The 13,426-nt window shown below is 38.2% G+C and overlaps 4 protein-coding genes across 4 annotated transcripts in view; 3 read left to right on the forward strand and 1 right to left on the reverse strand.

Annotated features, from left to right (window-relative positions):
* Positions 1-2,673: 2,673 nt before the first annotated feature.
* Positions 2,674-5,807, forward strand: LOC101310011. The gene is made up of 7 exons (XM_004295040.1): positions 2,674-2,843; positions 3,375-3,807; positions 4,139-4,760; positions 4,876-4,973; positions 5,053-5,142; positions 5,229-5,356; positions 5,454-5,807. Exons 2-7 carry the CDS (start codon positions 3,472-3,474, stop codon positions 5,596-5,598), a joined length of 1,419 nt encoding a protein of 472 aa, XP_004295088.1. The 5' UTR covers positions 2,674-2,843; positions 3,375-3,471; the 3' UTR covers positions 5,599-5,807.
* Positions 5,808-6,043: 236 nt separating this feature from the next.
* Positions 6,044-8,222, reverse strand: LOC101310301 (ubiquitin-conjugating enzyme E2 32-like). Its single transcript, XM_004295041.1, has 5 exons — positions 8,010-8,222; positions 7,758-7,889; positions 7,584-7,668; positions 6,743-6,906; positions 6,044-6,656 (listed from the first exon to the last, which is right to left on the reverse strand). The coding sequence occupies exons 1-5, from the start codon at positions 8,118-8,120 to the stop codon at positions 6,237-6,239; spliced, it is 912 nt and encodes a 303-aa protein (XP_004295089.1). The 5' UTR covers positions 8,121-8,222; the 3' UTR covers positions 6,044-6,236.
* A 1,395-nt stretch (positions 8,223-9,617) lies between these two features.
* On the forward strand, positions 9,618-12,238 carry LOC101310589 (seed maturation protein PM36-like). The gene is made up of 3 exons (XM_004295042.1): positions 9,618-9,877; positions 9,964-10,184; positions 10,692-12,238. Exons 1-3 carry the CDS (start codon positions 9,734-9,736, stop codon positions 11,011-11,013), a joined length of 687 nt encoding a protein of 228 aa, XP_004295090.1. The 5' UTR covers positions 9,618-9,733; the 3' UTR covers positions 11,014-12,238.
* A 1,031-nt stretch (positions 12,239-13,269) lies between these two features.
* LOC101310879 overlaps positions 13,270-13,426 on the forward strand; it is a 1,543-nt gene continuing 1,386 nt past the window's right edge. Inside the window, exon 1 of the mRNA XM_004295043.1 lies at positions 13,270-13,392. The gene's annotated coding sequence lies outside the window, so the exon portion shown is untranslated. The remainder of the gene's footprint in view (positions 13,393-13,426) is intronic.

Genomic DNA, 13,426 nt, shown 5'->3' on the forward strand with positions numbered 1-13,426 from the left:
CACATTATGAGCCATTTCAAGTTAACAGAATGATTTTCCATGATTTTGTTCAATACAATTCATGAGCCACTTAGAACAAGTCCACTCGTTGGGTCTTTGTTAGAAATGTTGGGTCTTTGTTAGGAATGTCTGGGTCGTGGTTGAGACTTAAGTCGTCACATGACAGTGAAATTAGACTGCAGTTTCCACCCACGGTTTCTGTTTCTGGGTCGTCACGTAATAATGACTGTTTATTAAATTTTATAATAAGTATTTTGAGTGTGAATAATGATTTTATATGTTAATAAAATTATGATTAAATAAACAAAATGACATATTGAAATTAAAATATTTATTCCATGACATTAATTAACAAAAAATGCCTAGAAAAAGATATATACAACGATTTAAAATCTAATTAAAACACACAAACATAATAAATTAGGAAATTTTTTGCGTCGGATGATGCAAAAACATGCTGGTAACATGTTTTTATTGCATACATTTTAAAATAGTTTTCCTTAACCTTATTTTGTTTTCCTATTATAGGTCTTATTAATTTCTTTCCAATTAATACTATTGCCATTAAATGGTAACAAACTAGCTAATATACAAGCCGTTGGATCCTGTTGACCAATTATATATAAGTCGTTGAATGAGTTTTCCAATTTACTTCAGACGCGTGTGAGCCCATCATCCTTGCACAAGATGACAAAAGCGTGGTATCACGCTATAATGGGTGGACGATGTCCTTTCGTGTCTTACACACGATACGCAAACGCGTTATCTCTCCTCTCTCTGCGTCAACGCATGTGGCAGGCCCCATACCTAGGGTTGAGTTGGCACGGGAAGGTCCGGGCCTTTAAAATTGTGACTTAGGTCATGGGTCTGACCTAAATGAAGACCAAATGAAGACCTAAGTGAAGACTCAACGAAGGCCTGGGGTTAAAAAAAAAATTGTGGGTGGACTTGCTTTTTTTTGCTGTGTCTTCTTTTGACATGAATGAAGGCCTCAGTCATGCTTTTAAACTATGGGTGGATTTGCTTTGCTCTTAGACCATTTCTGTAGCCAAAAAAAAACAGAGCAAATTGACTATAATGGATGATACATTAATGTACGTTGTATGAACAACGATACTATACTTACATGATTAATAGGTTTCTTCGCTAATTATACTTTTCATTTATTAATAAGTAACATTACTTCATGACAATCGAATCAACATATTATAATCAATTATGAAAACCGAATATCACATGTTTCTTATCTAACAATAGTCTTTACTCTTTACTAACTAAAAATCATTTATAATTACGAACAACACCAGGAATACTAAATTTGGGGATTACATAACTCTTTTATTTTAGACAATATCTAATTGTCAAGAGAAATTTTAAATACACACTCTTAATCTCTTAATACACACATCTATTATATTATGTTTCTATTAAGATTTTATAGATAAGTTAAATGTACAAAACAAACATCTCTTATTAAAAAAAAAAAATCGCGCTAGAAGTATTCTTTTCAACATCTTCTACTCTAAAATCATTGAAAATACGTCTTCTCCCATAACCCCAACTCTTCTCCACAATTCATTTGAGTCGTCTTTTCTTTCTTTTCTTTTTCTTCTTCTTCTTTTTTTTTATCTGTATCAGCTTTAGTTTGATCTTGCATATCATATTCTCAAGTACTGCATCTTTATCATGACATGTTTTATCGAATAACTAGATATCTATGTTTAATAGCTACTGTATTTCTACACTTCTACTATCTTGTGAATTTTGAAAACTTGTATTGATGATTTAGAGTTGGGATATAACAATAATCATTTGATTATAAATTGAACAATGATAATAAAAAATTTCTAACAAAAATTAGACCAAATAATATGTAAAAAGAAGTACAAAATAGTAAATATAGATTAATTATATTAAATAATGAAATATTTCATAAATTAAGGGTATTTTAGGCAGTTTGGGATGTGTATTAAGAGCATCTCCAACAGTTTCCCCATTTTCTTGAAATTCTCCATTTTGGGAAATATAAAGCTATTTTTAGGTCCAACAGCTTCCTCATCATATTCCCCAAAATGGGGATGAAGAAGAAAAAGAAGCCTCCATTCCTCAAATTTGCAGCAAAGTTTTCCTTCCCTAAAATTAAATTCTTCACGTGCTCCAACGAATTTAAGACAACAATAAAATATTTTATTGGGTAGTTTATTGTTACAATGAAATATTTAATATTTTTTTGTTATAATTAATGATGATATATTATATTTTATTGTTATATTAAATGCTGCAATCTCCAAAATGGAGAAGCTGCTGGATTTTGATCATAATTTTTTTGGAGATTTTAGTTTTTGTTTTCCTATTTTAGAGAAATTTTGAGGAAGCTGTTGGAGATGCTCTAAGTATAATACTGAAATGAAAAACTTGATACGTGGTGTATTAAGTAAGGGGTGTGTATTAAGATATTAAGGATGTGTATTTAAAATTTCTGAATTGTCAAATACTACATTCTAATCAATGTAAGAAAAAAAAAAAAAAAAAAAAAAGACAGGTGAGGGGTCTTTCTCCCTCGTTGGGCTTGGGCTCTGTAGGTCAGAGGTCCATGCCCTGGTTTCATGCACATCAATAATGGCTGTCGCATAAAAAGCTGTGCTAAATGAAGGAACAGAATAAAGTCTGGAGGAAAATGTAGCAGATAATAGAGAGCTCCATTCCCATGCTTTACCCAAAACTAGTCCAAACTTCCCCAAACCCCTCTCACCAGCATTTACTTCAGCTACCCTCTTCACCCACCTAGTAACCCTAGCTCCCTCCACCTCCAGGCTTCACAGCCCGTCTCCAGCTTCATCAAGGTAAACCACTTTCTGATTTCTGATGTTATAATGCTCTGTTTGTCTCTCATAATATGATTCCAAAGTAAAATCTGACACACCCAACTGAAGAGAATAAGCTTAATGTAGAGAGAGACAGGTCTTTTCATTTCTTTAAGCTTTTAAGGAATAGTCAGTGAGTTCAAGAAAATGAAAGGACAAGAGAAGATTGGTTTCTTTCAGTTCGTTTTCATTGTAGTTTATTGCTTGTACGTATATTTAGTATTGTTTGGTGGCTGCTTTGTTTCAATAATGTTGGTATATAGAGCTTGGTAGTGTCTTTAATGCCCTTGATTTTGCATTGTCGTATAGAAATTCTCCTAAAAGTATGGGTTTTCTTTTGTTTTTCTTGATTTCTTACCGACCCGAAAGTGGGCATCTATTTCTTTCCTGTAATTCAGAAATTTCAAAGTGATCATACTCATATAGGTTATTAGTTGGCTTGAATTCTTGCATACAGCTTGTAGTGGGATTACATTTATGGGATCACATTAGCTTAGTTTTTATCTTCAGGAGCAATGCGGTGTTCTTAATGACTTGTATTGGACTTCATCCCTTTGTTTATTGAAATTGGAGGTTGGATCAGAGACCTGCGGTCGTTTTAGTATTAATGGAAAGCTTAGGTGGCTGTGGGTTTTCTGTTGGAGGATGTGTTGTGAGGAAGAAAAGGAGTGTTGTATCGCATAAGCCTCGCTTGGATCCACTCACATTTTCTGAGAGGTCGAATATCTTGCTACCAATTGTACATCCCATTGGCAATGAAAGCCCTGATAAGAAGCATAATAGCAAAGAGAAACTATTACATTCTGATGGACTGCAAAGTGAGAAAAAGCCGAAGAAGTTAAAGCTTAAGCTTCGAGGTGTTACTCATACAATCCAAACAAAGTATACAGTTGATTCATGCCCGTCCAATGACCTCATACCCCAACCGAAGCCACTTCTCCAGGTACCTACAGTGATGGAATAACTAATAGGTCATATTTGTACCACCACTGCAGATTAAATTTATTTTGTCTACCTGCCTGATTAAAACCAAAGGTTTTAAATAGTTTTCTCCATGTGCAATCACAACTGCAATGACAAAAACAACAAGTTACCTTACACTCTTACAGGATGAAATACTCTCTGTTTTTGGAAAAAATTGTGTACTTGTTACGTTAAAGAAGTTGTGTGTTTGACTTGTTAGTTTTTCATTAACCATGTCGTCAGATAATGATGTTTTGCTGTTTAAATTTGTTGATCCATGTGAGTTTTTATTTATTAAATTACTGTTGCAGGATGGCAAACCCATATGTTCTTCTGATCAGGGTAAAGGCATTGGAGTTAAACGAAAATACTCCTTGAAATTTGACTCTGCTTTGAGAAAGGAGTATCCTTCGAAAGGTGAAATCTCTGGGGAAAGTGTTCCTGAGGATGGAAAACCAGCTCGTAAGAGCAAGCGGATTCATGAGAGACGTGTCTTGGATGTGGGACTTAGTGAAGATGGTAATGAAGATGATGAAATTCGATTTCTTGAAAGACTAAATGCTTCAAAGGTTGCTCTTTCAAAGAGAAGTCAAATGGATGGCGCTCATGGAGGTGATATTGGAAACAGAAAATTACCAAGGCTGCAGAAACATGGTGGAAAAAAGTTAAGATCAGAAAAAAAGTATGAGGATAAAGACTATTTGGGAGAAGAAGAAGACGAAGAAGAAGAAGAAGAACTGACATCTGATGATGAACTTCAATCTAATAGGAAGACGCTGAAAAGAGGATCTCTTAGTTTACTTCTTGAAGGGCCACAAAAGTCCACGCCCACCACACGTAATCGGGCCCTTCAGTCTGGGATAGATGTCTTAACTGGCTCCGGTTCAAGCGTTGTTAACCTTGCAAATCATTTGCTTCCTGCCTCATCTAAAAGTGCGCATCCTCTTCTTCCATATTTGCATTGTGATTGTGTTTCTACACGTCAAAGATATGTTTGTATATGCATACTAACTTGTTTGCAGTTGTTTTACTGGCTGGTTGACCACAGAAAAGGAGAAAATCTCTGAAGAGGATAAGCAATCAAAGAAAGCCGAGGCTGCACAGAGACGTAAAATACAAACAGAAAAGATAGCTAGAGAAGCTGAGGTTTGGTCTTTTTTATCATGTTTTATATTATGTTCTCAGCTGGTAGTCATAGGAAACGGTCTCACTTGGTATATTCTAGGCTGAGGCAATCAGAAAGATACTTGGTCAAGATTCGAAGAAGAAGAAGCGGGAAGAAGAACTAAAGCAGAAGAGGGATGAATTGTCACAGGTCCTTTAAGCTAGAGCATTGGTTATTCTTATATTTCTCATGGTTATTCGCATCGTTCTGATTCAGTATCTACTGATATTATGCAGGGGAGGAATGCCAGTGCTGTCACACTGGCACCAAACACTGTCCGATGGGTGAATGGCCCCAATGGGACGGTCGTTACATTCTCTGGCGACATCGGTCTTCCTAACATTTTCAGTCCAGTGCCGTGCAGGTAAAGCATTTGCTTTCTTTTTCCAACCCAGTTTCTCCTTTGATCTCAAATTCTTGTAATCTCATATGGCTTTCTGGTCTTGTGGGCTGTTATTTAGCTATCCTCCCCCACGTGAAAAATGTGCTGGTCCAAATTGTACAAATGCATACAAGTATCGGGATTCTAAGTCCAAGCTCCCCCTTTGCAGTCTCCATTGCTACAGGGCGTTGAACGGAAAGACACAGCCTCTAACTGCTTGTTGATACAGTCCTAATGGGCACACCAATTTAGTAGAGCCAATTGACTGATTTTGTTGGAATGTGGAAAGACTATCTTGTAGTCATGCATCCTGAACTGATCACGGAATAGTGAATTCTGACCCCTGATATTGTCAGTATTTTGTAGAACAATCAAGTATAATGATCGGCGTAATTGTAAAAGCGATGTTTTGCAATGTCACTGTGCCACTTTCAAACATTGCAAACTTGTCTGTAAAGAATTTTAGAGAACTTGCTAACTTGGGATGAAATGCCATTTATGTCTTCCACAATCCTACATTCCTACTCGAGGGAAAGTCTGCATCAGTTTTTCTTGGTACTTCTCAAACTGCTTAGTCTCACAGACTAGACAACTTTCAATTTAGCTTGTGTGGTTACATGTATTGTCCAAAAAAATCTGTAACCAATTAGGTTGCTGGATAACCAGATTGATCGGATGCAGCAGAAAAATCAAAAACTGTTACTTACAATTGTGTACATTAAGCGGTAAGATTGTCAAATAGATTACAGATTCTTCAAATATATTATATATATGGAAAACTTTAAACAGACGTTTCTCACTACAACAGACAATAAGCCAAGGCATCTTGAACTTCCATGCTAGTAGGAAATCATTGCTAAGTCTAAGACTCGTCCATAAACACGGCACCATATCCGCTAGATTTCATGAACTTCTTCAATAGAAGAACAAAAATGGCAATGGTTAGTCCAACGGCAGCCAATGTGAACAACCGATCTTCATTTGGTTTTTGAACTCTCATTTCTGGCTTTTGTACAACCCGAGTTGATCCGCCGGAAGGAGCTTCATTCAACACCCTTGGTATTTCGGGGGTGGGGTTAGCATTCTGAGGGGCTTCCTGTACTTCTTCAACAATCCTATCATCTGCTCCCGGGTTTGGGAGCTCTTCCCCAGTGAGTGTGGCTCCAGCATTTTGTGTAGTCCCATCAACTTCACCTTCCCTGCTTGAAGGATGCTCTTTGGAGGCTGGTGTGGGGTTTATTTCAGGAACAGTTGGTGCCTTGCTTAGCATATATTCATGAATCTGCAAAATTATTATACATGAAAAGTTGTAATCGAAAAAAACTGTAAAAGTACAATGTTGATACAAGACTCTCAGTAGCTATGTACCTCATCAATGATCTTCTGACGTTCAGGAGTTCCGAATCTTGGGGCTGTCTCACGAGATTTGACAGCCAAAGTACGCCTTTCTTCCTTTTTGTATTCCAGTGAACCCAATGCACCATTTGGGTGGGTGGGCATGAATGCAATAAGAGCAACTAGAGCAGTCCGCACTGCAAGCAGCAATAGCATACAGGCAAGATGAGAAGCGTGTGGTGGCCTAAAGATGTCTGAGAACATGTATGCATGTGATATAAGCGAATTCCCTTACAAGTAAGGACAATAACAATGCAGAAAGCTATTGCTAGACAAGTCACTTCCTAAACCAGAACTATTTTAGGTTCGCAAAATTTCCCCACATGATTCGACATGCACCAAGTTAGTCCATCTGTCGTTTTCAAACCACATTCTCAATACCATATTGTAAATAACTGAAAACCAAAAACCAAAAAAACAGAACCTTGGATAAATCAGTCTAGGTGATCAAACTAAGAAACATGGATGCTCCTCACAAAATGCATATAGGAATATAAGCAAAACCACAATGACACTAGAATTTTCGGCTGTCTTTTTCTAACAGACATTTTCAATCCCATGTAGATATCAAACACCAAATTAATATACAGTAGCAATGTGAGCAACTCGAAAACAAGCACTTGACCAAGAACCTTGGCATAGCAATGCGGCCATTGAACTAAGATGTTCAGTTCCAAGTAACCTCCAATTCAACCTCACCATGCTTTAGTATATATGATCACAACGAATGAATAAGCTCCTTCCACATTCGAGCAACCTAGTAAATCTTTCAACACATTTCAATCCCTAACTCTCACGAAAAACAAAAACTCACCGCTCCAGGACGGCTGCCAGTGCTCAGGATGATGATTTGAAATGCTCAAGCAAATCTTGGTTTGCGTCTCGAACCGGCCATTCGGCTGGAAAAAGCAACACAAATCAGTCATAAACCAAAACGAAAACCTAACGCGACCATAACAAAACAGCCAGCAAGGCAAGAGCAAACTACCGTCAACAGCATGAACGACGGAGGCTTAAACGGATACTCCGCCGGCAACTGAATCCTGCCGTGGTAAATGCCGCCCTCGAATTCCGTATCCCGAGGGCCGCGAATCGCAAATTGCCAGTCAAATATATTCTCCTGTTCAAAATCCCCAATTTTCAACATCTCAACACAAAACACAATTCATTCAAAATTAACCATAAAATCAAAGCTAATTAGGTTAAGATTGAAGCTAATACAAATCGGAAAGGTGTTAACCTCGAGAGGGAGGCTCATGAAATCGTCGGAGGGATTGGATTGCATCTCCTTGACCTCCTGCAGGATTCGCTTCACGGCCGGGTTCTTCCGGTTGTACTTGTCCTCCGCCATGGCCGTGATTCTTCCGATTCGAATAATTCCCGTCTGGAGCGACCCGATCCGATCCGATCCGATTCAGATGAGCTTCGTTTTTCCGATATTCAAGATATGAATCCGAAATGGAAGAAAGCTCGGTGGTTTTATAGGTCAGTGGGTTTGATCTGTTGGTTGCTTGCCACGTCATTTTATTTGGGATTGATCACGTGGCAAGTGCTCATTCGGGACTGTGACTTCAACTCCTCAAGAGTGAAATATCTGTTTGGTAAACGGATGGCTCATGGGCTAAAATGGCCTTAACAAACTTTATAATATCGAAAAAAAAATACAACAAACCGCATATTTGACTACTAACATTAAGAGTTTAAGACTATTTAGTTGAAAAGCAGGAAAACATGAGCTAGGCAAGCAGTTGAGCCATTTCTTGAGAGTAACAAGGCCGTGACCAATGGAGGCAACGACGTCAACAAGGACGTTGGCCTCTCGGAAGACATGGATGAAGAAAATACTCTCAAACTGTCTTGCATCAAACAATATGTCTAATGAGGGACTCAATGTGCAAGGGTGGGTAACTATTTTCATTGATGCGGTTGATATTTAGACTTGAGTCACCTTCCACTTCAAGCTTAAGAAGATTGAAATTGTGAGCTGCATGAATGCATCTTTAAGCATAGCACACTCAGCCACAGGAACAAAAACATCACTAAGACTTCTAGCACTTGCCACCAACGGAAGGATCAAACGAACTAGATCCAGTATAGGATCAAAGGTTTAAGCTAAGCTTCATCGATATATTTACAAAGAACAAATGTTTCATAATTTTATTGCGGATGATACTATGTTGATTGATCGACGTTTTTCATGTGTCCTCGAACTAATAATTTGTTTTAGATGATCAATTAATTATATGAGCTACCATTCTAGTTTACATACAATGATAAAAACATAAGACATTTAGAATATTCGTTGCTTTCCAACTGATTAACTGACCACCAAAACAAATTCCACAATTTAAATATCTTTAATATAGTCCAAGTTAGAACCGAAAATTAAATGTTACTTTTCTAAGATTAAAAGAAGAGTAATGATAATTAGAATTTCTACCAGGCTCAATATGATTTGTAAGGTTCATGACTGTGTAGGAGATGCAACGGATTATCAACCATGACAGTAAATATCGCTTTGTAATTGGGTGCATGACTGACATCACACGTATTCAGCTTAAATTGGTAAGACCCAATGTATGAAACATTCTATGTTCGAATCTCGCAATGTTGATCGGAGATAAATCTTGATTTATTCTCGCTTGTTAAACAGGAGACGGCGTGCGTTCTGACATAAAAACTAAGTGATTTTGATATTAAAAAAAATAAAAAATAAAATTCAAGTTTACATCATTACGCGGTCTAGCTATACTGGTGTAAGCACACGTCGATGTTCCTTTTATCGACACGGATAGTGCCGTAGTGGTGCTTGTACATCTAAAGCCTGCCTGCATGATTCCCACGTGTTGGTGTCAACAAGAACAATGCCATTTTTGGGTCTACTGGCCAGTCCAACACAAGTGACAATCACCTCCAAGTCTCCCACCAACTCTGCGAGCTTGAGATCGAAGCTGACCAACAAAAATGGACGTAGTCCCACCCAAGCCCGGGATGATCGACACGTGGCTCAAGAAGCACACTCTGATCCACACCGGCGCCACCCGGCACCCTTTCATCCTCGCCATCCGCGACGGCACCGTCGACATCTCCGCCTTCAAGCGCTGGCTGGTACCAAACGCCGTCGTTTATGTCCTCACCAAATTCTTTACCTTTTTTCTACAGTAGTTATAATTGGATTATGGATTGGTTTGCAGAGCCAGGATTATATATTTGTTCGAGCGTTTGTGCCGTTTGCGGCGAGTTTGGTGGTGAAAGGTTGGAAGAATTCTGATGATAGTGACGGTGACGTGGAAGTCATACTGAGTGGGCTTGCTGCTTTGAACGATGAGATTGACTGGTTCAAGAAACAAGCCTCCAAATGGGGTGTTGATCTTTCTGTTGTTGCTCCTCAGCAGCCTGCTCTAGATTACTGCAGGTACCCAATATTACATGCCAATCATTCATTTTTTCGATTGAAATTTGGGTGTGATTGGACCAAAGAAATAGAATTTTGTGTTGGTACCTCTAGGATTACTCCATGGCAGTAGTGCTTGGAGTGGTATAGCAGGTTGATGTTGATATACTTACACAATGTGTATAGAGTTCCAAGATAGTATTCTTAATCTTAAGACTTCAAACATCTGGTGTAAGCCATTGGAAGTAAAAGGGTTTAAAAGGATACGGCTGCAATAAAAACTAGATATGCGGAGGAGTTTGATTAAAGATTTAGGATTTTGGTTTGATTTGGTTTGGTGCTTGTAGCCATGGTGTAATTGGTTAAACCCCAAGTGGAAACAATTATATAGTCACCAAAGATTTGCTGAAGTTTATACACCAGTTTGTGTAAAAAGTTGATGAGAATGGATAAGAAGTTTACAAGTTATGTTGGTACCTTCAGCATTACTTTCATGATAATCAAGTACTAATTGGAATGGTGTTACAGATTTCTGGAGAATTTGACAAGTCCTGAGGTCGAGTACACAGTGGCCATGACGGCCTATTGGGCCATTGAAGCTGTGTACCAGGAGAGCTTTGCCCATTGCTTGGAGGAGGGATTCAAAACCCGACCGGAACTACAGGAGGTTTGTCACAGATGGGGCAATGATGGCTTTGGTAGCTACTGTTCTGCTATCCGAAGCATTGCTGACCGGCTATTGTTGAAGGCTTCAGATGATGAGGTGCGAAAAGCAGAAGTGACATTCCTGCGTGTTCTTGAATATGAGGTTGAATTCTGGAACATGAGCCGGGGGATTCCTAGGTACTAAGTCATGAGGTTGAATTGATCACCACTCTCCTTATAAATACTTAAAAGTATCATGTCATGTTCAAGTTGCACCTTTGGACAAGCAAGCTAATGTTAATAGAGTATTGAAAGTTCAAACTAATATGCGTAGCAAAGTTGATCTTGCAGTAATTTGTAACCATATGGTTGTATGAGGTCGTTGAATTCGATTAGCTTTATGGGGATGAATTTGGTGACGATAAACACTGGACATCAAGAGCTGTATAGCAACAGTTGCCAAAGGTGCATGAATTGTTGTGTCTCAGACTGAAGTGTCTCTGTTACTGTTCATGGTTGCTCACAGATCAGCTAGGTTTGCTCTGCCACTTCTCAATATGGTATTCTGCTGATTTGCTGGGCTTTTCAAAGCCATAACATGTTCGAGTTGGGGTTCTTTCTGTGGCATTGAGCCTTCCTTGTAACAAAGGGAATGAGAAGAAAAAGAAACACAATTCACATCAATCCTTCTGTAACTTCAAAAGACGAGGGAATAACTTTTTTCTTTTTGTCTTTTCTTTCCTCTCCGTGGATTCAAAGAGCTTAGCATCTTCTTGAGGTTTGATTGTGCAGATATATGGATGAGAAGAATCATATTCTATCCATGTATCCTAAGAACAACATACTTTGATGCTCCATTCCGCCACTTAGGTTCCTTTTCCCTTGGATTATATATACAGGGACAAAGTTCATCAGAACGTATCAAAACTGGAAAATGGCATCAGGCCAGCTCTTTCTTAAGCCTCAGAAGCAAGAAGATTATAATAAATCTAAAGTCATGAACATCGAGCATGAAAATGTCAAGGCCTCGGCACCACCACAGCCTGCTTCTAAGAACGGCAGAGGTGAACAAAAGAAGAAGGGCAATAAGAAAAAGAAAGGCAGAGGGAGCGGTGATGTTTTCAGGGTTCAGGGCAACACCATCAATGGAGGCAAAGCCGACAAGTGTGGAGTTTTCGGATTTGGTAACAAGTATGTTGGCCGCAAGAAACCAAAAGAAGACGAGTCCGAAGAAAGTGACTCCAGTGATGAAGACGAAGAGTGAAACTTATGCATATGTATATGGCATGGTTTTAGGACCTTAAGTTAAATAAAGCCTTGTTGTGCTGGCTGCCTCAACCTTAGAACTGGATTAATAAAAGGTCCCTAAATAAATCGTTATGTTGGTCTCTTTCTTATTTTATACATACGTAATTACGTATTAACAACAAGAGAAATTGTCTTGTTTTTTTTTTCTTTTCTGTTTCTAACAAGGATTGACAATGGGGGAATCGCAGTTGGGACTTCTACCAACATTTGTTTCAGACATAATTGGCTAGAACTGGTATTTTCCTTCAGATAAATGCTATATGATCCGAATACATGTCCTGCCGTGCCTTTGACTATGGCTTGGTGTGGTTTGCCTTGCATTCCCCTTCTTTCTTTCCACATTGAATTGCATGAGCTGCTTTGCCTTGCAGTAGTCGTGCTGGTAATTACCACTGGTGACATACATCTTTCTATGTGTCAAAGAGACTAAGAGCTATAGAGGCTATATGTGCAGCCATTCAGGTGCGACAATATAAAGATTTTCTAACGAATTTGGGGTGATGGTTCTAAGCTAGGTTGGACGTGCCTTGCCTTCTCCCATATGGCTGTAAACCTAGCTAAACCTAAATGAATTGTTGGAGGCTTGGTGCCTGAAATGAAAATAAGTATATAATTCCACAAAACTATTTTGACAAGCAACGGCTAGGTGCTAAAATAGCATATACTTCAGAAAAAGAAAAAAAGAAAAAAATTAATGGTATTGAATGTTTCCCAGGCTTACCCCTAATGTAAATCCATCTCCTTTGCATATATATAGCAGCAGTTAGCATTCATCAACATTTTGCCTTTGCATATATATGATAAAATTTTCACAAGGATATCAACCTCAAATTAAAAAGAGTTACAGTGACATGAATTAAGGTAACAAATCTAAAGACAGAAGCATGATAATAAAGATTTAACAAGAATTTTAAAACGTCCACCTGGTATGTGAGACTTGGAAGATGCTATACAACTCGATCTTGGGATAAAATTGGATGCTTATATCTATCATGATAATAATTCCATTCTTTTTCTTTGTGAATCCATTCGCCTCTCCACTTATAGTGGAGAACAGAATATTTATCTTCTTCTACATGAACGCCTAATTAACCATTTCATATCACGAATTCAGGATCCTTGTATATATAGACGCACTTGATGAATACCCTTTATATCTAGACACTCGATTACTCATATAGCTTCCTCAAGCTATTATTTTTCTGAGCGTCTTTGCCATAATAATACATCAATCCATTCTACCTTCGATCACTGATTAAGTGATTATTCGAACACAGTGAGTGCTTATTGCATGCAGCATATGGAAACNT

This window comes from Fragaria vesca, linkage group LG3 (assembly GCF_000184155.1).
Source record: "Fragaria vesca subsp. vesca linkage group LG3, FraVesHawaii_1.0, whole genome shotgun sequence".
Lineage (NCBI taxonomy): Eukaryota > Viridiplantae > Streptophyta > Magnoliopsida > Rosales > Rosaceae > Fragaria > Fragaria vesca.

Bases quoted from the DNA above. Each gene is read 5' to 3' on its own strand.
- LOC101310589 (XM_004295042.1), top strand. From the start codon at position 9,734: ATGGACGTAGTCCCACCCAAGCCCGGGATGATCGACACGTGGCTCAAG. The intron at 9,878-9,963 runs GTACCAAACGCC...ATTGGTTTGCAG, and splicing joins CCGCCTTCAAGCGCTGGCTG to AGCCAGGATTATATATTTGT. The intron at 10,185-10,691 runs GTACCCAATATT...ATGGTGTTACAG, and splicing joins CCTGCTCTAGATTACTGCAG to ATTTCTGGAGAATTTGACAA.
- LOC101310011 (XM_004295040.1), top strand. From the start codon at position 3,472: ATGGAAAGCTTAGGTGGCTGTGGGTTTTCTGTTGGAGGATGTGTTGTG. The intron at 3,808-4,138 runs GTACCTACAGTG...TTACTGTTGCAG, and splicing joins AACCGAAGCCACTTCTCCAG to GATGGCAAACCCATATGTTC. The intron at 4,761-4,875 runs GTGCGCATCCTC...GGTTGACCACAG, and splicing joins GCTTCCTGCCTCATCTAAAA to AAAAGGAGAAAATCTCTGAA.
- LOC101310301 (XM_004295041.1), bottom strand. From the start codon at position 8,120: ATGGCGGAGGACAAGTACAACCGGAAGAACCCGGCCGTGAAGCGAATC. The intron at 7,890-8,009 runs GTTAACACCTTT...GATTTTGAACAG, and splicing joins TCATGAGCCTCCCTCTCGAG to GAGAATATATTTGACTGGCA. The intron at 6,907-7,583 runs GTGAGTTTTTGT...TGCTGCTTGCAG, and splicing joins CTGGCAGCCGTCCTGGAGCG to TGCGGACTGCTCTAGTTGCT.